Source organism: Gobio gobio, assembly GCF_949357685.1.
Source record: "Gobio gobio genome assembly, chromosome: 25".
In the NCBI taxonomy this organism is placed as follows: domain Eukaryota; kingdom Metazoa; phylum Chordata; class Actinopteri; order Cypriniformes; family Gobionidae; genus Gobio; species Gobio gobio.
Window position 1 is genome coordinate 9,364,479 of NC_137121.1, and position 21,051 is coordinate 9,385,529.

At 38.5% G+C, this 21,051-nt stretch overlaps 2 protein-coding genes across 3 annotated transcripts in view; one reads left to right on the forward strand and one right to left on the reverse strand.

Annotated features, from left to right (window-relative positions):
* The first annotated feature begins 104 nt into the window (after positions 1–104).
* Positions 105–8,167, forward strand: sv2 (synaptic vesicle glycoprotein 2). The gene is made up of 13 exons (XM_079809315.1): positions 105–267; positions 684–740; positions 847–1,008; positions 1,358–1,520; positions 1,628–1,749; positions 3,759–3,922; positions 4,068–4,148; positions 4,240–4,335; positions 4,425–4,513; positions 4,858–4,985; positions 5,085–5,180; positions 5,317–5,476; positions 7,387–8,167. The coding sequence occupies exons 1-13, from the start codon at positions 204–206 to the stop codon at positions 7,568–7,570; spliced, it is 1,566 nt and encodes a 521-aa protein (XP_079665441.1). The 5' UTR covers positions 105–203; the 3' UTR covers positions 7,571–8,167.
* cpeb1a (cytoplasmic polyadenylation element binding protein 1a) overlaps positions 8,047–21,051 on the reverse strand; it is a 21,278-nt gene continuing 8,273 nt past the window's right edge. The window contains exons 5-11 of one of the 2 annotated variants that reach the window (XM_079809316.1): positions 19,104–19,217; positions 17,408–17,497; positions 16,073–16,209; positions 15,790–15,988; positions 15,015–15,109; positions 14,222–14,302; positions 8,047–9,095 (exon numbers count right to left, since the gene is read on the reverse strand). In XM_079809316.1, coding sequence (XP_079665442.1) covers positions 8,985–9,095; positions 14,222–14,302; positions 15,015–15,109; positions 15,790–15,988; positions 16,073–16,209; positions 17,408–17,497; positions 19,104–19,217 — 827 coding nt within the window. In that variant the 3' untranslated portion in view covers positions 8,047–8,984. The remainder of the gene's footprint in view (positions 9,096–14,221; positions 14,303–15,014; positions 15,110–15,789; positions 15,989–16,072; positions 16,210–17,407; positions 17,498–19,103; positions 19,218–21,051) is intronic. The other variant, XM_079809317.1, reaches the window with a different exon arrangement.

The following is a 21,051-nucleotide window of genomic DNA, read 5'->3' on the forward strand; positions in this document are numbered from 1 at the left end:
TGCTGATGTTACAGAGCCACATAAACTTACAAGGAAAAATGTTATAAAATAAAATAAAATTGAGAGGTGCGTTCCTTGCTGTGACGTTGGCGCAAGACACGCCCACCAACGCGTTTGTTTACAGAAGTACAGCAGTGAATGGAGTCGTTTCCCCAACGATCATGTAGTTTACACTCATAAATACTTCAATCTGAATTATCATTATGCCTCGACGGCCTCATGAAGACACAGAACCCCTGCTATCATCCACTCATATAGATGAAGACGGTAAAATGCGTTATTAATCATGTAGAATGTGTGTTTAATATTACTGGATCCCTAGTTGTTGATATCCTGGTGTAGATGAGTATAATGTTCACTTAAATACTTTTTCACCAGTTATATAAACTATTAACGGCTAAATCTGGATCCAGCATGACGGTTTTTACGATATTAAGATATTATAAACATCAATGTCATGATTTTCTGTAAGGCTGCTTTGTATAAGAGCTATACAAATAAGTACATATGACATATATTCTGTATATTATACACTGCCCGGCCAAAAAAGAAAGTCTAACCTTAAAGCCCTTTAAATTCATTGAAAGTCTTTGGGGTGTGCTGGAGGAGATGCTGGACCTTCCACAGATCTTGACCAAAAATGTATGAAATAAATGTTGACTGATATATGATGTGTCCATCAGATGACCAGGTGTCCAGCAGAAAGAAACTTTCTTATGAGGAGGCAGTTGAGAAAGCAGGTTAAATCATGTTTATTTTACCTTTATGTTTATTATAATTTTTCCTACATTTAGTTACATATGTTTGTCCATATGCAGTGGTCCTCATGTTTCTGTCTGCCGGCAGGGTTCGGGCTCTTCCATTGGCTGCTGTTGGTCGTCTGCGGGTGGGCGAACGCCAGTGATGCGGTGGAGATCCTGTGTGTGTCGTTCCTCCTGCCCACGGCACGCTGCGACCTCCATCTCAGCTCAGGCGACATGGGGCTCCTCACCGCCAGCATATTCCTTGGTTATTATCTATCTATTTTGTTTTGTTTGTTTTCTAACCAAGTTAAAAAGAATCAATAATGATCATGTTGCATTTCAAGATGAGAAAATGGTTTCTTAAACAACAGGTCAAACAAGGGAACTGAAACATTAACTTCTCATTTTTAATTCTCATTCTTAACTGTTAAGTCACATTTTGGGTGAACTTTGAATTTTATATGCCTTATCAGGTGTCTGAAAACTGCAGAGTCATGCTCACTGTCTTAACAAGAAATGCATAACTGAGCCAGAGATTGAAACTGCTGACACGACTGTGTCATCTGACCATTTGTCATGCTGCTCAGTAAGATAACTAGCGTTTCCTTTGACAGGGATGATGGTGGGCGGTTATGTTTGGGGGTATCTGGCCGATCGCAGAGGAAGGCGGAGCGTCCTGGTCATTTCTCTGGCAGTGAATGGCACGTTTGGGGCAGTAGCCAGTTTGGCCCCGAGTTTCTGGCTCTTTCTGCTCCTGCGGTTCATCAGTGGAGTCGGGTAACAACAACATCGAGTTTTTACATACATTTTGAAGGTTTAGATATATATTGCACAGACAGAATCTCTACTAGAATCACATGAATGCATCTGTGTCTCACTCTCAGGGTCGGCGGATCCATTCCTGTCATCTTCTCGTATTTTTCTGAGTTTCAACCATGTTTGAGGAGGGGAGCTATGATCAGCGCTCTAGCCACCTTCTGGATGGCGGGAAATATTTTAGCAGCAGGTAAAGCCATCATCCTCTGAGCTGAGAGAGGAGCGGCTCTAAAATACTGTCTGGAAGGTTGTGCTTAACTTTTTCTTTCAATATTTTTTTTGCTGTAATATTGAAACATAAGCAGTGAAGAACACAATCAGAACATCTATAACGTTAACCAAAAATAAATAAATGCATAACTGAAAACCTATAAATGAATAAATGAAAATAGAAAATATATATAAATAAACATAAAATTGTATATATATATATATATATATATATATATATATATATATATATATATATATATGATACAATTACAAAACAAAAAAGATATATAAAAACTAGGGCTGTCAAAAGATTAATCACGATTAATCACATCCAAAATAAAAGTTTGTGTTTACATAATATATGTGTGTGTACTCTGTTAATTATTATTTATATATAAATACACACACATTCATGTATATATTTAAGAAATATTTGCATGTATATACTGTATATACATTTATATAATATATAATATATATCAATATAAATGTTTTATATATAAAAATAATATTTTTTTCTTAAATATATACATGCTTGTGTGTGTATTTATATATAAATAATAATTAACAGAGTACACACACATATATTATGTAAACACAAACTTTTATTTTGGATGCAATTAATCGCGATTAATCTTTTGACAGCCCTAATAAAAACATAAAAATATCTATATGTAAACTAAAAATGCATAACCAAAAATGTATACATGAATACATAAAAATACAAAAGATATATATAAATACACATACAAATATTTTTATGAAAACATAAGAATGCATAAAGACAAAATTACATAATCAAAATGAATATATGAAAATTCAAAAGCTAAAAATATTTATATGTAAAATAATAATGCATAAAGACGTAAGACTTTATGCCAAGCTATAACCAAAAATGTATAAATGCATACACAAAATACAAGATATATGGACATAAAATGATAAAAAAAATAAGAATGAGACAAAAAATATGTAACCAGAGATGTATAAATGAATATATAAATACATTAACATAAAATAAAATTAGTGCTGTCAAATCGATTATTGCATCTAACATAGTTTGTAAATATATATATATATATATATATATAAACATACATACATACATACATGTACATACAATAAATACACACATATATATATATATATATATATATATATATATATATATATATATATATATATATATATATATATATATATATATATATATATATATTACAAAAATTTTTATAAGATCGATTTGACAGCACTAAATAAAATATAATTTTTTTATTTTCTATATTTTTGTCCATAATTATAATGCACACACACACACACACACACACACACACACACACACACACACACACACACACACACACACACACACACACACACATACCATAACCAGCAGCCATATCACCCTGTAGCCCAAGACTGGTTTCCCACTGAAGCTAAGCAGGGCTGAGCCTGGTCAGTACCTGGATGGGAGACCAACTGGGAAAACTAGGTTGCCGCTGGTAGAAATGTTAGTGAGGCCAGCAGGGGGCGCTCACCCTGTGGTCTGTGTGGGTCATAACGCCCCAGTATAGTGATGGGGACACTACACTGTAATAAGCACCGTCCTTCGGATGAGACGTTAAACCGGGGTGGTCATTAAAAATCCCAGGATGTCCTTCGATAAAGAGTAGGGGTGTAACCCCGGCATCCTGGCCAAATTTGCCCATTGGGCTCTGTCCATCATGGCCTCCTAATCATCCCCATATACAATTGGCTTCATCACTCGGTCTCCTTTCCACCATCAGCTGGTGTGTGGTGGGCGTTCTGGTGCAATATGTCTGCCGTTGCATCATCCAGGTGGTGCTGCACATTGGTGGTGGATGAGGAGATTCACCCCTTCTATATGTAAAAAGTGAGTGCCTAGAAAAGCGCTATATAAATGTAACAAATTAATTATTGCACACAGAACTTTCACACATATATGAATATTGTGTTTTTGTACAGGTGCGGCATGGGTGGTGATTCCCCGAACATCTTTGAATGCTCACTGGGGCTGGTTGGATTTTCAGAGTTGGCGTCTTTTTGTGGTCCTCTGCTCCATCCCCAGCCTGTCATCAGCACTTATTTTCCGACTGTTCATGCCGGAGAGCCCGAAGTTCCTCATGGAGGTACGCACCGGCTCAAATTTTGACTGATTTGAAAGTTCAACGAATAGGTTGTGAACTCTGGAACTTCATGCGTCTGATGAAGATGCATCAGATGATTGTCAGGTTTAGTGGCACTTTATTTCACCAGGTGTTCCCTCTTCCACAGGCCGGACGCGAGGCGGAGGCTTTATCTGTGTTCCAGAAGATGTTCAAACTGAACAACAGACACGCCACAAAACCATTTCCTGTGCGTACCACATCACTGATTTGCTTTGAGTCCGGATTGAAGAAAATAATATTTGGTTTATCAGTTGATGAAAGTGATTTTGTGTTAACAGGCACTAGGTCTTGTGATCAGATCCAAAGACGATGAAGGGAAAAACAGACCCAGTAGCGGCTCAAGATGTCAGCAGTTCAGCCATCAACTCAAACAGGTTCAGATCACATGACACGTTATTGAGATTTCCTTAGAAAGTATGAATGCCTTACTGGGGTCTTGATGGCGTCGCTGCTTCTTCCACAGGCACTGGACCCCATAAAACAGCTGTTTGTTGGACCGCTGGCTTCCAGAAGTGTCGTTCTGCTGATTATATTTTTCTGCATTTCATTTGGGTACTAAACTTGTTGTAAAACCTATTAAAAGCTAAATATTCTGCCATTTTAAGGTTTATTATTGTCTCTGAAGTCCACTTATAATGTTAGTCAAGGTTTTGGACACCATAGAAAGTCTTAATTTAGTTTGACACGACAATTTCAGTCTCTCTGACCTTTGATCAGACTGTATTTTGTCAATGAAAAGTCACTGTTTGGATTTAAATAGGCAAATGCTTAACAGTCTGTGATTGGATCATTACTGCAGTGATTATTGTTATGATTACCTAACTTCATTTTAGATTATGAATAAGTTTGATGGTAATATGTCAGTATGATTAAACGATGTAAACCTCTCTGTGCAGGTATTATGGGTTATGGATGTGGTTTCCGGAGCTTTTTAAGAGAGCTGAGGATGGAGGGTCTCCATGCACCAACACGTCTCGAGCCCAAAGCTCCGAGAATGAAAGCTGCTATCCAGTCAAAACTGCAGGTTAATGTTCCTAAAACCAGATCAAATGAGACCGATCGTTATTTTTCTCTGTTGTTGTCATGATCGAGTATTTTTATAATAGCTTTGTGTCTTTTGCAGTATACATGGAGGGGTTTATAACGGCGGCTTCAAACTTGCCGGGAAACATCTTCACTATCCTGCTCATGGACAGAATTGGCGGGAAAATTCTGCTGTGTTAGTACAGCACGTTTTTATCTTCCAATGACTGTTTGGCCGTTTGTTATGGCAGCTCATCACCACATTAATTATGGGAAAATGTTAAAGAACTAATAAAGCGCACTATAATGATGATATTTTTTCTATCCGGTAGCCGTCAGTTTGCTGGCGTCCAGCGCGAGCGTGTTTGTCATCTACATGGTGAAGACCAAAACTCAGAGTCTGATCGTGTCCTGCGTGTTCAGCGGCGTTTCTGTCATCTCCTGGAACGCCCTGGACGTGGTGGGGACGGAGCTTTACCCCACACAACTTCGGTAAACCCCAATATTCATTTGTAATCTTGTAATATTGCTACTGATGCCACATGCAAAGAGGTCAGCCAATCATAATCTAAAAGTTTGGTATAATGAAGCTTTTTTAAATCAAGTCAAAAATGCAGTAAAATATTGTGGAAAAATAGAACGGTTTTAAAATGTTAAAGGATTTGTTCACTTCAAAATGATAATGTCCTGATATTTTACTCACCCCCATCTCATCCAAGATGTTCATGTCTTTCTTTCTTCAGTCGAAAAGAAATTACGTTTTTTGAGGAAAACATTTCAGGCATTTTTCTCTCCACACAACGGACTTCAATGGCAACCAAAATGTTGAAGGTCCAAATCAATGCATTTTCAAGGGGCTTTAGAGGCTCTGCACAATCCCAGCAGAGGAATAGGGTCTTATTTGGCCAAACCATTGGTCATTTTCAAGAAAAAATAAACATTTATATACTTTTTAACCTAAATTGCTCATCGTGCACTGCTCTGCGACACACCACGGATTGCGCAATCACGTCGGAAAGGCGTGAAGTGCCGCCCCCGTGTTTGCTAAGCGCTTGTGTGAAGACTAATACAAACATCCTTTAGCAAAAAAAGGTTTTGGAGTTGAAGATTGAGTGTTTTTTGGTAAAGGGTGTTTGTATTAGTCCTCTCACGTTCGCTTGGGACGGCACTTCTGCCTACGTCTAGCGTGACCTTTCCGACGTGATCACGCAATCACTGGCGAGCCACAGAGCAGCGCAAGATGAGCAATTTAGGTTAAAAAGTATATTAATGTTTATTTTTTTCTTGAAAATGACTGATGGTTTGGCTAGATAAGACTCTATTCCTCTGCTGGGATTGTGCAGAGCCTCTGAAGCCCCTTGAAACTGCATTGATGGGGACCTTCAACATTTTCGTTGCCATTGAAGTCCATTGTGTGGAAAAAAATCCTGGAATGTTTAATTTATTTATTTTCCACTGAAGAAAGAATGACCCAAACATCTTGGATGAGATGGGGGTGAGTAAAGTATCAGGACATTTTTATTTTGAAGTGAACAAATCCTTTAAATTCCTGTGATGCAAAGCTGAATTACTTCAGTGTCACATGAACTTTCTTGAGCAGAAAAACATATTAGAATAATTTCTAGAGGACATTGTGACACTGAAGACTGGTGTCATGATGCTGAAAATGCATAAATTACATTTTAAAATATATTCAAATAGAAAACAGTTATTTTAAATGGTAATAATATTTCACAATATTGCAGTTTTTTTGTATTTTGATCAAATAAATGCAGCCTTGGTGAGCAGAAGAGACTTCTTTCAACTACATTACAAATCTAAATTATCCTAAACTTTGGACCATTAGTGTACATATAGGGCCCGATTGACTAAACAGGGAAAATTAGCATAAGAGTGCAATCCCATAAAATGGGAGTAGAAAGAACACAGACGCAGCCGGATCATTTCCATGAACAACGTAATCTACCAAGAGCAGCGCAAATTACCGTCTGGTTTAAGACGTGCTTTTTTGGGTGGTAAATAATGGTGCAAGCACCAGTTAATTGACAAACGCAAACCTTAGTAAATCACCTTACATGACTCTTTTAAATTCTCTCCTCACATAAAATTTGAGTCTGAAAGGGAAACTCCTACAAATGCATATGCAATACTGTCAGCCGCAAAAATAACCCTCTGGACAGTAGTTTTTTTTACGTCAAAAGAGGGTTTGCGCTGGAGCAAGCTGTTAGTAAATCTGGCCCATAGAGTTACATAAATGTACAGTATCAACGATCAAACGAAATAATGAAACTTTGACTAATATTATTAGAAAAATAAATAGGAAAGTGTTGAATATTGCTTCTTTAAATAGAATTCAGAGAGGGAAACGAATGTGTATATTAACTGCAGTTTCTCTTTTGTAGCTCATCCGCTCTGGGGGTTTTCACTGGAGTGGGCCGCGTGGCAGCCATCATGGGAAATGTAGTTTTTGGGCAGCTGGTGGACTCCAACTGTGCCGTACCTCTGCTGATGGTGTCTGTGCTCCTGCTGGTAGGAGGACTGGCGGCTCTACGCCTGCCTCAAACTAAACAGACTGAACTCACATGATACGGCCAAGCCAAACGTGGCATTCTGGGACCAAAATACCAAACCAAAGAGATCGACCATTTGCAGTTTTGCCTTAATGTTGCACTTTGAGAAATCGGGCCGAAGGTTCCACACAATTTTTTTTTGCCTTTTTTTGAAATTTTTGCCCAAAAAATTTCCTGTACTGAAATCTTTATGAGGAGTAATTCTTATTGGCAGCTTAAAGCCTTAATAAATTATATCTAATATTTAATAAAAAAGTCAAAATCTGTGCTCAACCCATTTGACTTCTGAAATCTGATGTATTTGTATAATAAATCATAATTTAAATGTTTTATAGTTTTAATGAATTATTAGTTTCTACATGAATTCATAGGATATTCAATTAACTTTACATTTGTATCTAACTGCAGAATTCTCTTTAGAGTGATTGTTTTTTTAATATTTTCTAACACTTTCGTGTTTGCACACCGAAATAAACAGAACAGCCAATGGATCGATGCTTCAACAACTTTATTTTTGTCCAATCCGAACATTTCTAAATAACCATGGCAATACTTGCAGAGTAATGAGGTAGAGACTTTGAAAATCTAAAAAGCGGCTGCAAAAGGCAACGAGGAAGAAATGATGCTCTTTGGCACAGCGAGAAACCAGAGCGGTGCAGATTTACTGAACTAAGGTTAGAAGTGTTTAACGCAAAATACAAAACTCAATGCGAGGATTTCACTTCCATCTGCTCTAACAAACTAATTTAAAACCACTGGCAAACATTTTCCTAGTGCTATGTTTAAAAAAGTGCTAAGATTTGATAAAAACTATGTACAGCACAGAGGTCAGAGTAACATCCAGAGTTGCTAACAGAGTTGTATTCAATCTGAAGGATGATTGACGGCGGGGTGGTTGCTAAGCAACAGCAACAGCCAGCTGTGATGTCACTTCCTGGAGCATTTTACAAGCCAAGATGCTCATCAACCATTTAATAGTGTTAAAAAAAAACAAAATAAAAAGGCCCTAAAGGAAAAGACACTTGAGACAGCCCAACTTAAAAATCTCTAAAAATCACCAGCTGACCAGACGAAAGAAGAACCCTGAAAAAAAAAATGGCCTGGAAAAGCTGGTAACAAAAAAGAAGCCGAAGGCACCGACTGGCATTTGCCTGCAGAGGGTCAAAACTGCTAGATAAACTAATATTCTGTTCATGCTAAATTTAAAATACAACTCTTAAAATCCGATATCCATGGCGATGGCTGTCTGGTTAACTGTGCAAATGGCTCAGCATCAACGAACCCTTTAGTGTGCATAGAGCCTTAATGAACGAGAGCAGTGCAATACAACGCAATAACATCCTCAGGTGAGTCGCCCTTGTTTCCCCCCAGACTCACACCAACATCCTTTCAAGAAACAGTGAAGTCAGTCCGGACTCTTGCCGCTGGGTTTAGTGGGGGTTCAGGCCCTTCTGGTTGCGCATGAGTGGCTGGTGGCTACTCAGCACGTCCAGAGAGTGACGCCAATGCCAGCATGACCGACAGTGGTATTTAAAACAAACCTGAAAAAAAGGTTGAAGACACATGTTAGCATATTAGTGCAATCTGAAAAAGTGTGCTTTGTTTGATGCTTTGTATATATATGTATTTATTGTCACATTGAGGATGCAAATGTACATTAAAATAGCACAATGTGACGAGATTAAAGTAACAACGGTGTTTCTCAGAAATCACTTACAGCACCTTTAAAGGGCACAATCATGCTGAAACTAAGTGAACAGGGCTGGATTTCCCTATAACATTGTATCTTAGCACACTATGAAGTAGTGTTAGAACGATATATCGGCCGGCCGATATATCGGGCCGATATTTGCGACAAGGCTGCTGCGTTCACCGATAATTTTTCCCTGCATTATTTACAGACAGGCGTCCACAGGGCAGCTCTCACCGTCTTCAAACTGTCTTGCTCTCCCTCCCTCGCGCATATTAATCAAAATCAATTGAGAATTGACACGATGGTAAAAGGTCGAAAGACTGAAGTTTCACGTGGAGCATTGGGAGATTTTTTCCTGAATTACCGCTGGTGTTGCTCTACAAGAGATTAAGTTAAATGCACCTACACTCTAAAAAATGCTGGGTTAAAAATAACCCAAGTTGGGTTGAAAATGGACTAACCTATCAATTGGGTTGTTTTAAGCAAACATTTAACCCAACCGCTGGGTCAAAACAACCCAATTGCTGGGTTAGTCCATATTCAACCCAACGTGGGTTATTTTTAACCCAGCATTTCTTAGAGTGTAACCATTAAATGACTAGATTGTAAATAGTTTTAAAATTAAGTAGTACAGTCAGTGTGCACTTTATTATGCTGCTTGCTTGTTGATACTGTGTGCAATAGTGTAATTATTTTATTTATGCTTAAATATTTATTTTCACCACTGAACTCTTTTTTCTTGCTCTACCTCACCTGTTTTTACTATTTGTTAAATATTGTTTTTTTTTAGTTCAATAAATGTTCCTTTTTTAAATTTTAAATTTTAAATTGTTATCATCCTGATCATTGTGTCATTTTTATGTTGTAAATTGAGGGAGCAAAAGCAGTATCGGCTTCAAATATCGGCTCAAGAAAATCGGCAGCCCATATCGGTCATCGGCTAAGGCTGATGAAAAAAAAATCGGTATCGGCATCGGCACCGGCACTAAAAAATCCATATCGGTCGACCCCCTTCTATGAAGACTCTAAAGGTATAACTTAACTGAAGGTATCCCATTTCTAGGCTTGTTCCCCGAACTATATTTTAGGAGGTTGCTTAAGGCAGGGGTTCTCAAACTTTATCATGGCAAGGACCCCCAAATATGAAGAACCTTGTATGAGGGACCCTCTTCCTAAAATCCATCTATATATTTGTATGTATGAAAAAACTGAGATAAATAGTAAGTGTGACATTATAAATACAACATATTGTTTCCAAACTTAAATTGGCTATACTTAATATTGGATGTATAAACTCGAAGAAGAAATTTTCAATTAAAACTTATTTTTATAAGCAACTTTCACAATAAATGTATGTAAGCAGTTTACGTACTGCGTTAAGAATACTGTCTTACAACCCCAGTGAGCAAGATAGAGGACTATAGTGAGAAAACTCACTAGAAAGATACAAAGCAAATATACAATTCTGGAAAGTACTTTTACGGAAAGAAAGGAGAGAAACGTTTAGATTTAACATGAGATTTAACAGGTAGAATGTTCGGTAGACTTTATCCATTTTTGCTTTGTCTTTTTATTCTCTGAAATTTTCTGGGGACCCCTTAGAACCTTCTGGAGGACCCCTGGGGGTCCCCGGACCCCAGTTTGAAAACCCCTGGCTGAAGGTTTACCTTCTTAAAGGGTAACTTCAGTGATTTAGCATTAGGCTTTGTATCAGTAGAAACCCGGTAGTATATTCAAATTATGGTACTTTCCCCCCTCATATCCCCCTGAGACGAGAGAATTATGCATTTTATTTCTGGACAAATTCCTCCGATGATGCAAATATCGTCATTTCGCGTCATCTGAGGATTTTTTGGCCAAAGGCTAAAACTACAGCCACTAGATGGAGCTGTTCCGCATGTTATCAACCCGCCCATAGAGGAGAGATCTCACGCACAGAATGTAAAGACACAGACGGACGCACGGGAAATCATAATAACGGAGCACGGTGCAGAGTAAAGTGAGTGTTTCAACTTTTCAATGAATTCCTGGTATAGTTTAGCTTCCATATGCGATCTGATGCGACGTGCCAGACTGGCGCTTAACATTACCTCAGCTCTGCTCAGCTCTTCGTGTGAATGAAATCTGACACTGCTGCGTCTGTGCCGTGACTCTCGTTCGGCTCACTCACACTTTATTGAAAAGACACGTTCAGTTTTTAATCGTAGGGCCCTATTTTAACGATCTGAAACGCAAGTGTCAAAGCACGAAGCGCAAGTAACTTTGTGGGCGGGTCTCGGCGCTGTTGCTATTTTCCCGGCGGGATAAATGGCTCTTGCGCCCGGCGCAAATCTAAAATGGGTTGGTCTGAAGTAGCTTCATTATTCATAGGTGTGGTTTGGGCGTAACGTGAATAAACCAATCCGAGCGTCATCCAACATTCCCTTTAAAAGCAGGTGCGCAAGTTCCATTATGGATTGCTTTTATTATGGCGTATTTACCAGGCGCACGCCAGGAGCGGTTCACAGCCGAGGAGACTGATGTTCTTGTAAGAGCAGTGAAAGACAGAGAAGTGAAGTTGTAATGTTGTACATTATGGTAAAGGTGATTTCACAGTCTTTTTTTTTTTTCAGTCTTTCAGTTTTTTCAGTTTTTCAGTCGATTTTTTTTCCTGGTTCTTGACGGACAAACCAATTTGTCAGATGTCCTTATATACATATATGTCTTGCCACTATTGGGCAAACAGGTCTTATCCTTAATTATTACAATTAGCCTGAATCATTTGTAAGCTAGATTTATGCCTATTTTTTCACATCTTCGTGGCACACCACAATGATTTCCGTCATCTCATGTGTTAATATTTTTTTAGTGTAACAATTTATGATTTGCAAAAATAACTGTTGCATCTGTGTAGATTACATGAGCAAAGTGAATGCGCGTTGTGCACGCTATACATTATGGTCAAGCATGCGCCCTTAAAATAGCATAATGAACAACGCGCAACGCGCCACTGACTTTAGACTAGGTTTTTTCTGGTCAGTGGCGCAATTGTTTAATGGAACAGCAAAATAGCACCAGGGATTGTTTGCGCTGGAACACGCCTCCTTTTTTGCGCTGAAACGCCCAGGGAGCGCAAGTGCATTCACTAGTTTAGCGACGTGCTTCTGTGGAGGGAAAAGCGCGCTTTGCGCGGGTGCAAAATAGGAATGACACATGCGTCGGTGTACAAAGTCAATTGCGCTGGGTGCAAGATAGGGCCCATAGTGTTTATTCTCTAACTGAACAAAATTATTGTATTACTAGGAAGATCAAAACGACGGTGTACGGAGTAGCCTCTAGGGCAGCGAAGCAAGTGCATTCTGGGAGTTGTCTTTCATGCACATGAGACAAAAACATTTTTTCTGTCTTTTCTCAGTCTAGAAGGCACCAAATTCAAAAATAATTTCACATTTCTACTGCATAAATGACCCAGTTTAAAAACAAAGCTTAATTCTAAATCACTGAAGTTACCCTTTAAGTGCAACAAAAATCGATTATTCACTCTATGCAGGGGCTGTTTAACTGTGTTGTGTGAGAAAGCGGTGTTCTTTATAAAAGAAGCATTTCAGAAATAGTAGAAATGGCATTTATCATGAGATCTTATAAATATAATCCAAATTGCAAACTAAATCCAACCGTGGATATTTTATATCATTTTGAAATGATTGTGTGAACCCGCAACCTCTCATGCCCAACCGTATCATGCATCAACCCACTACACTAACTAGCAGTATGCCATTTATATTATCATAATATATTTTGCCATAGTCTTCATTAGGGCTGGGCGATAAAACGATAACGATATGTATCGCGATAGACACGTAATCGATATCAATAAAAAATGTGTTCGATAAAATGTTCGATTTTTTTTTTTTTCGTCGGAAAAAAACAGAGGTTGCGAAGCAAGTTTGGTTGCATGAACAAAGGCACTCGCTCTCTGGTAACCTAGCAACGTAGGGAGTAACACGCTAACAGCCAATCATGTAACAGTGTCATGTTTGGTTGCGCCATATCGTAGCTCGTGTTGGATTAATTGTGTGGAGTGATAAATGGAAAGTGAGCGCCGCAGCGAGCAAGGAAATTGTTGATACAACAGGAAAACGCGTCAGCTCATAAGTATGGCAGTTTTTGGGATTTTATAAGTCTGACCGTAGTCAGACCAAACTTGTTTTACCACCTTAAGCCTTGTTTATACTTTCGTCTGGCTCTGCAGCGCGAGCCTCGTCCGTTTGGGGACGTGTTTATACTCGACGCACCCGCTGTTGTCCTATTCTTTGAAACGACATGGAGAGGTAATGTTACTCTGCATCAGTGCCTTATGACAAAGCATCTAAATGGTACAAAGAAATAAGGGAGGCACTGCGCCTTAATGTGAGAGATAACTGTTAAGTGTTCATTGTGATTTTAAGACTTGTGTTTATATTTTAATTATTTGAGTGTTTTCCATGGTTGTGTTTACATTTCTGCCTTTATCACTGAGGGGATTATAATCAGAGGAAGGTTAAGTTTAAAATCAAAATGTTTAAATGTAATATATTTTTCTCCTGGTCCTTATTTTAAATAGGTCATTAAAAAATCAATAATTATCGATATCGACCGATATGAAACACTTATATCGTGATACAGTTTTCAGCCATATCGCCCAGCCCTAGTCTTCATTTACTCCACAAGCAGGATTAATTGCCCGCATCACATTATTGGTGTAAATCACTAATTTCTGTTATTGGATGACCTACTCAATAAAAGTGCAACACGCAAAACATATAATCAACAGCTACTATAGCGGATAAAAAAGAAATAAAGAGAATATACTTAACTAAGAACGTTTTGGGAACCAGGTGTTAACGTTAAGGTACAGTTTAACGTATAATTTAAGAACGACGTAGAGTTAAGAAGGTTTCGGGAAACCCAGCCCTGAGCTGTAACTCTTGATATGATGCTTTACAGCGTTCATACCTGGGCCCTACAGAAGAAAGGGCCGGGCTGACTGTTACATATTTGGCACATGGAGTCATCCAGATACGGGTCAATCTGGACCTACAGAGGGAACAGAAAGAGAGTGAGGTAAATACACGGGGCTGGGCCCGGTTGCATGAAAGCCCTTAAGTTAAGAAAGCCCTTAGTTACAAGGTTAAGGGTACCCTTAGTGAAGCATGGGAAGCAAGAAAAACCCTAAGGGTCCACTTAAGGAATCTTAAGGCTGTTACTAAGTATTTCCCTTAAATGCTTAAGTTTTCCCTTAAGTTCTGTTATGCGTTGCAACAAAGGCCTTAGTAACCATTTAGCCCTCCGAGTTGGACATATATAATGTCATTTAATGGAAAACGATGCGAGTGGTGCGATCAGGTGTCGTAGCTGGACTCAAAAACATGTGCTCGAGGACGCTCTGTGTCGTCCGTCAGACCTCCTTTAATATTCTCCATAACTCAAATATTGTAGTACAGCTGTATAGTTCAGTAAATGTCAAACTTGTTTAAAAGTCAGTGGTCCGTTATTTTCTTGGTTATTGCGTGAGATTTCCTAACTATAGCAACCGCTTCTCCATTGCAGTGTTTTGCCAGAAACTATCGCGAAATGCTTAGTATAAACACTTAGGTAAGGGTGACGGTTAAGACGTTTGTTGCAACGCTCTTAAAGAAATCCCTTGCCTCAGGGATTTTTCCCCCTTAGGGATACCACCACTTAAGAGGTTTCATGCAACCGGGCCCAGATCTTTGAGGCTGTATATTTGAGTCCTGCTCTTCTTTACCTTCTTGGTAAACTTGCAGGTTTTTATCTGCACAAACGCTGCAGTCACGGCTTTCAAGTAGCTCCTCTGGCTCCTGAATGTCACTCTGCCAGAACCTAGATGAACAAATGCAACACTCCTGTAATGAACTGCAAGGATGGGCAGCGTTCACATTTATTCAAATAAACCACACTAACGGCAATCGCACCAGAGTTTGTTTTATCTGAACCAAACCTGCATAGTGTGAACACACCATTATGAAAGTTGGATTCTGAAATCCACTACCGCTTCAATATAATTGTATATATCCTAATTAAATTCATAATCAAAGCCTCAATTAATATTCATCAGACCTGAAGACGCCTTTCTATGACCTCCTAGGTCATTGTGATCTAAATCTAGTCATGGGACGACAACCAGTCTACTCATTTTAGTGATATGCTCTGCTATCTATCCTTGTGTGGAAATTTACCGTGACTGTGCATTTTCTCTGCCAATCAGAATCATTCCACATGGCAATAATGACGTGGTTAGACCTTGAAAACAGTATAACTGTTCAAAAATTGTATGTACGATAGGCGGAGGCGGGGAGGCTGTTAGAGGGAGCGCGGCCTACGAACTCCTTGTGAGACTTGAAGCTGGCTTCTGCTGATGAAACTGCAAACTATTCTTCAGTACATTTTTCTTTAATTAATCTAACTCCTGACTCTTGGTCTTCATTTTTTTTTTACTACTGGTCCTGGGTCCTAAGCTGTTACCCCAACAATTAATATAAATGAAAGCAGTGTGCACAAACCTATGGGATATTTGTGCTTGTCTGTGTCGATGCCAGCGTACGTGACCCCACCAAAGAGATCGTCCATGATGTGGGCCAGACCTTCTGCATTTATCATCCCGTGCAGAGCGCCCACGAACACGGTCCTATTGCGACAGAGACGCTGGGAGGGACAACGCACGAAATTGCTGTCCGAGATCACCCACGGGATGACCTGCACCTGCAGTAGAGGAAGTGAGAGAGAAGGGTCAAAAGCCAGGGGGTAAAAAACCGTGTATGTTTAAGTGCATGTTATTATTCTCACATCTTTGCTGTGGATCCGCCTGCTGGACAGTTTGTAGAAGAACTCAAGATAATCGTCAGACTGCAGGCAGTGTTGAGTACAGGCCTGCAGGAGCATCTTCACTGACTTCTCCCAGTCAAACAGCAGGTACACATAACCTACACAAACACAACCAAACACTTGTAACATTTACATAATAATTTGTTACATTTGCTTTTCTGGGTACTCAAAGCGCTTTACATGGAAGGGGTGAATCTCCTCAACCACCACCAATGTGCAGCACCACCTGGATGATGAGACGGCAGCCATATTGCGCCAGAACGCCCACCACACACCAGCTGATGGTGGAGAGGAGGCCGAGTGATGAAGCCAATCAGGATAGGGGGATGAGTCATATAAAAATGTATATGTGTTTTATGTATAATATTTGATATTTAATGCTTGTGTGGTCATTTATTGGTCACAATAAATGTGTATTTTTCTTTGAATTTGGAAGCATTTTCTATTAATTAAATCATTTTTGCTCATAAAAGGTAATTATGATTTGTGGAAGTCAAAAACAGAGTTTCAATGGCACCAAAGGAACCAGGTAAAACTATATTAATACAAATACATTAATTAATTTTCTGGCTTTCCGTGTTTTCACTGTTATGTGGTAGGGGGCGCTATTACACATCTTCTGAAAGAGTAGTAAATCTCCTGATCAAAACACAGGCGAAGAAGAAGCCGAAACAGGCGATATCATATGTAATCTTATGCATATGTAAAATAACGTGATCATCAACATTAAACAGTATATCAATTAAAATTGCCTAATGTTACTGAATGAAATGTCGACCCAGGACGAGCTATCGGACTGTGAAGCTTTGGGGGTGTTGATGGACTCGATCTACTCCATCTGTGTTTTGATCATCATTCTAAATCTGATCCAGATGTAGTCTTTGACAATAAAACATGATTTGCTCAAAATATAGATTTTTTTTATGAAACTAACCCACATTCAAGTGTTGATAAAAAAGAAAGCATGAAGCTAGAATAAAACGGGGTTTTATTTAAAAGCAGAGGGTCTATTCTTTCTCAAAAACGCTAGAGGTGATAGACAACTTAAAAAAAACGCTGGCTGAGAAAGAGTTAATTTAATCCTTTTTGTTCATAAAAGGAACTTATGATACTCCAAAGTAACCAGGTAAAACCAGAATAATACAAATATATAAAAAGTATAAAGGTTCAAATGTATCAATATATTCATAAATTTCATTACTATGAATAATGAAAAATGTTAGTTAGAATATTATGAAATTGAAATTGAAATTTTATTAATGATAGATAGATGTTGTTGAATTGTAGAATTGTTACCTTGCGGAGGACAGCGTGGGTGTTTACCATCTTTACCGGGCCACTCGACTTTCAATGGACCAAACACACTAAATGTGTTCAACAGACTCGCTACAAAGAGAGGGAAAAAATTGTCATTCACAATTTTTTGTGTTCAGAAACCCAGTTTCACAGACAGGGCTTAGATTAAGCCAGAATTAGGCCTTAGTTCAAGGGACAGTTATTATAAACGTGCCCTCACAAGTTTGTGTGCCCATATAATCTTAGTGAAAGTGGTGAACAGATTTGGCTTGCTGTCTGCTAGAGGGGCTCGGAGAGGATATTCTACCCGAGCTCCGATTGCTCCCCTATAACAGGCAAAATTGTACAAAAGGAGGAGCAGGGGAGGAGGAGGGATGCTGCAGGAACTAAAAATGGGAAGAGGTAAGCTGCTGGTTTTATACCTTGGTATTAATTGGAAGATTAGATGGGCGTACTCCTCCCAAAATTACGTTTAATAACTTCACTTAAGCCAGGTGCACACTGTGCGATTTATAATAGTCAATTACGTTTGTTCCTTGTCAGACTGTACGAACATGATCCCCGCTGTAAGCCATGTCACACGGTAAGATCTCAGTTGTCATTAATGTCAGACTGTATGATAGTCAATGCGCGCTAAAAACGGACGCACGCAAGAAAACTCGTCCGGAGTTTTATATCATCAATCAATGACGCGTTCGGTGACCGTGAGCTGCATTACACGCGGGACTGAAATCGTGGCTACAAAAAAAATCTCAAGCGCTCATTTTGGTCAGTTTGTCTTGAAAAAAGAAGATAATTTGACGGTCGTCCTAGGAGAAGTCACACTGCAGGACTGTGCGCCAAATCTTCTGACTGCCAGAATTCCGCCTGAGGTCAAATTTGATCGCAGTGGTCATTAATCGGCTGCCGGTGAACATGTCAAACTAACGATCCAAGACTTCAGATTTTAGCCTAGGATCAGAGGAATCTTTTAGGATTTGCAAAATTTGTCTCAGACAGCCAAATCATGGCCAAAATCGCACAGTGTGCACCCGCCTTTAGAAAAATAACATTACTGGTGTGCAGAAAAAACAATGGCATTGACATGTTTTAAGATATGTCAGTGCAAGTTGCTTTCAGTTAAATATTCTGTGCTCATCTGCTCGCCTGTATATAGTGTGCTGAAATAAATTTGATCTTTTAATATCACTGTTTTAGTACATTAAGCCTGTCACGATTATGAAATTTGGCTGATGATTAATAGTCAAAACAATTATTGCGTTTGATGCGATTAATTGCCATTTTTAGGGCTTAGACTGTTTTAAGATTACAGCTTTAACACCTTTAAATATTAAATATGAACGCAACACATTTTCTTTATAAGTTGATATAAGAGTTGATACTGTTTCCTACGCAATGATTTAGTCGATCATAACAGTGGGCGTTTTCTGACAAGCCTTAAAGGAGCCACACCTTAAAAATGGATCATTTCAGACAGAGGGGCAGAATGAAGGCTGAAAGGGTTTAGGTTTTGTTTGTGCAAAAAATGTATTAACATTTGTGAACCTCAAGGAACATCTCAAAATATTAAATATATAAGCATATTAATGTCATGACCCTTTTAATAAAATGGCTAGAAATATATCCTTCTCCTTCCTTCCTCATGTGATGCATAATACTGAATAAAATCATCTCAAATGAGTGTTTGTCAGCTTACCCTCTGTGATGTCCCACGGCACACCTCCCAGGAACACTTTACAGGAGTAAATGGGGTTTTTGTAGTGGCGTGGAGGAAGTCGCCCTTCCCAGGTGTAAGTGGCTTCATTCACGGCTGTGAGACACAGTCAATCAGAAAGTCCTCATTACCATATCAATAACAGCTAGACTAGTGCAGCAACTACATGCATGAGTTTTAAGATGTGTTGATGTTTAAACATTTTAACCCTGTAAAGCTTGACACAAAATAATAATTATAAATATTTTTTTTTAATGGAACAGTTCAATTAAGATTTAGACAAAATATAAAAAGAAATCTAAAAAAGATTGCATATGTTTTGAGCATATATTATGCTTTTATGGCATAATATAGTGAGAGTATGGATCTTAAACTTGAGGAAAAAACAGCTCAAATTTTATTCAGAGGCCCAAACTGAGCAAAATTATGATCTTTACAGCAGTATAACAGACTACTTGTATAAAAAAGCTTATAAATATCTGTTGTAACTCTATCTCCCAATAATGTGTCTTGGTAAGTTGATATTTAAATGCCAAGTTGCAAATCTGTAAATTGATTGTGTACAATACAATGATGATTGAGAGATGTACAAATAAACGTTCCTCAAAAGACTAATGAATCATATTTGATATTCATGATTTTTCTAATTATGTATGGATAATCAAGTAAACATAAGTTGCTTCAGACCAGAAAATGTTCATCTTGAAATATTACTAACAATAAAGTTATTCTAGCATTTACTTTATTAATGTCAGTAAAGATTTCACAGCAAAAGACGTGAACCAAGGCTTGAAGTTGAACGCTTATAACAATAAAAGCCTTTGATTACACTTTATTTTAAGGTGTCTGTGTTACACTGTAATTATACATTTTATGTATATTAACATTGTGACATGTTGCTATACTGTTTGGGGCAGGTCTTAATTCTTTTGCTACTGTACTTTGAGCTGAGTTGAGTTTTAAATTAACTTACAGTTTGTCCTGCCAATGTGCCCAAGTCTAAATTGAGCATAAACATGCGGACACAACTCCTACGCCGGTTTGAATATAAAAGGCTGAACAGTTTCAGACAATTTCAGTGTGTGTCTGCGTGAGGTAATCGGAGCTGCTAACATGAGCTCTTGAAGCTCCTCCCTCTTCCAGAAACAGGAGCAGCAGCTCATTTGCATTTAAAGGGACACACACAAAAACAGTGTTTTTGCTCATTCTCAAAAAATTTGGATTTAATATGCTATAAAAAATTATGTGTGGGGTATTTTGAGCTGAAACTTCACATACACACTCTGGGGACTTCAGAGTAGAGTTTAGATTCTCTGCCCGAGCCCGACCCCGAACTTGACCCGACCCAACCCGCGGGCCAGGCCTCTGATCAAGCGTTTGTGTTTTTTTCATCATTACTTTATTAGCCTATTTGGGTGGGCAGAAAGCTATGCCATAATCAGAAATAATATATATATTTTTAGAAAAGTAAGAACTAATACTACAACTAAGAAACAAATGTGTACAAATTTGCACGAGTAAGGATTAGTCTAAAGATGCATGTTAAACTCACAGCACACGCAGTGATGGAGCGCTCAGGACCGCTCTGAGACGCCAGCCATGAGCTGCTCGCATGAACACCGCGCATTGCTTAACTAGCCTATTTCTTTTAGTTTCAAATTGTTTCGTTTAATAGTGGACATTTCAAGCTTTCTATACACATCTTTCTCATGTATGTGAGGCAAGTAGCTGCTGAGTTAGGGTTTATTTATGAGACGCTCCTGTGCCTCCATGTCACGATTAGTGTCTGCTATAGTCCATTTGCTTCTTATTTATTAAATCCAGGCAATTGGCTGACGAAACCTTCATTCAAATTAAGATACAATTTATACAAAACGAAATTCACTTTAAAGAAAGGCTTTCTACAAAACAAAACTTAATGAAGTGGTCA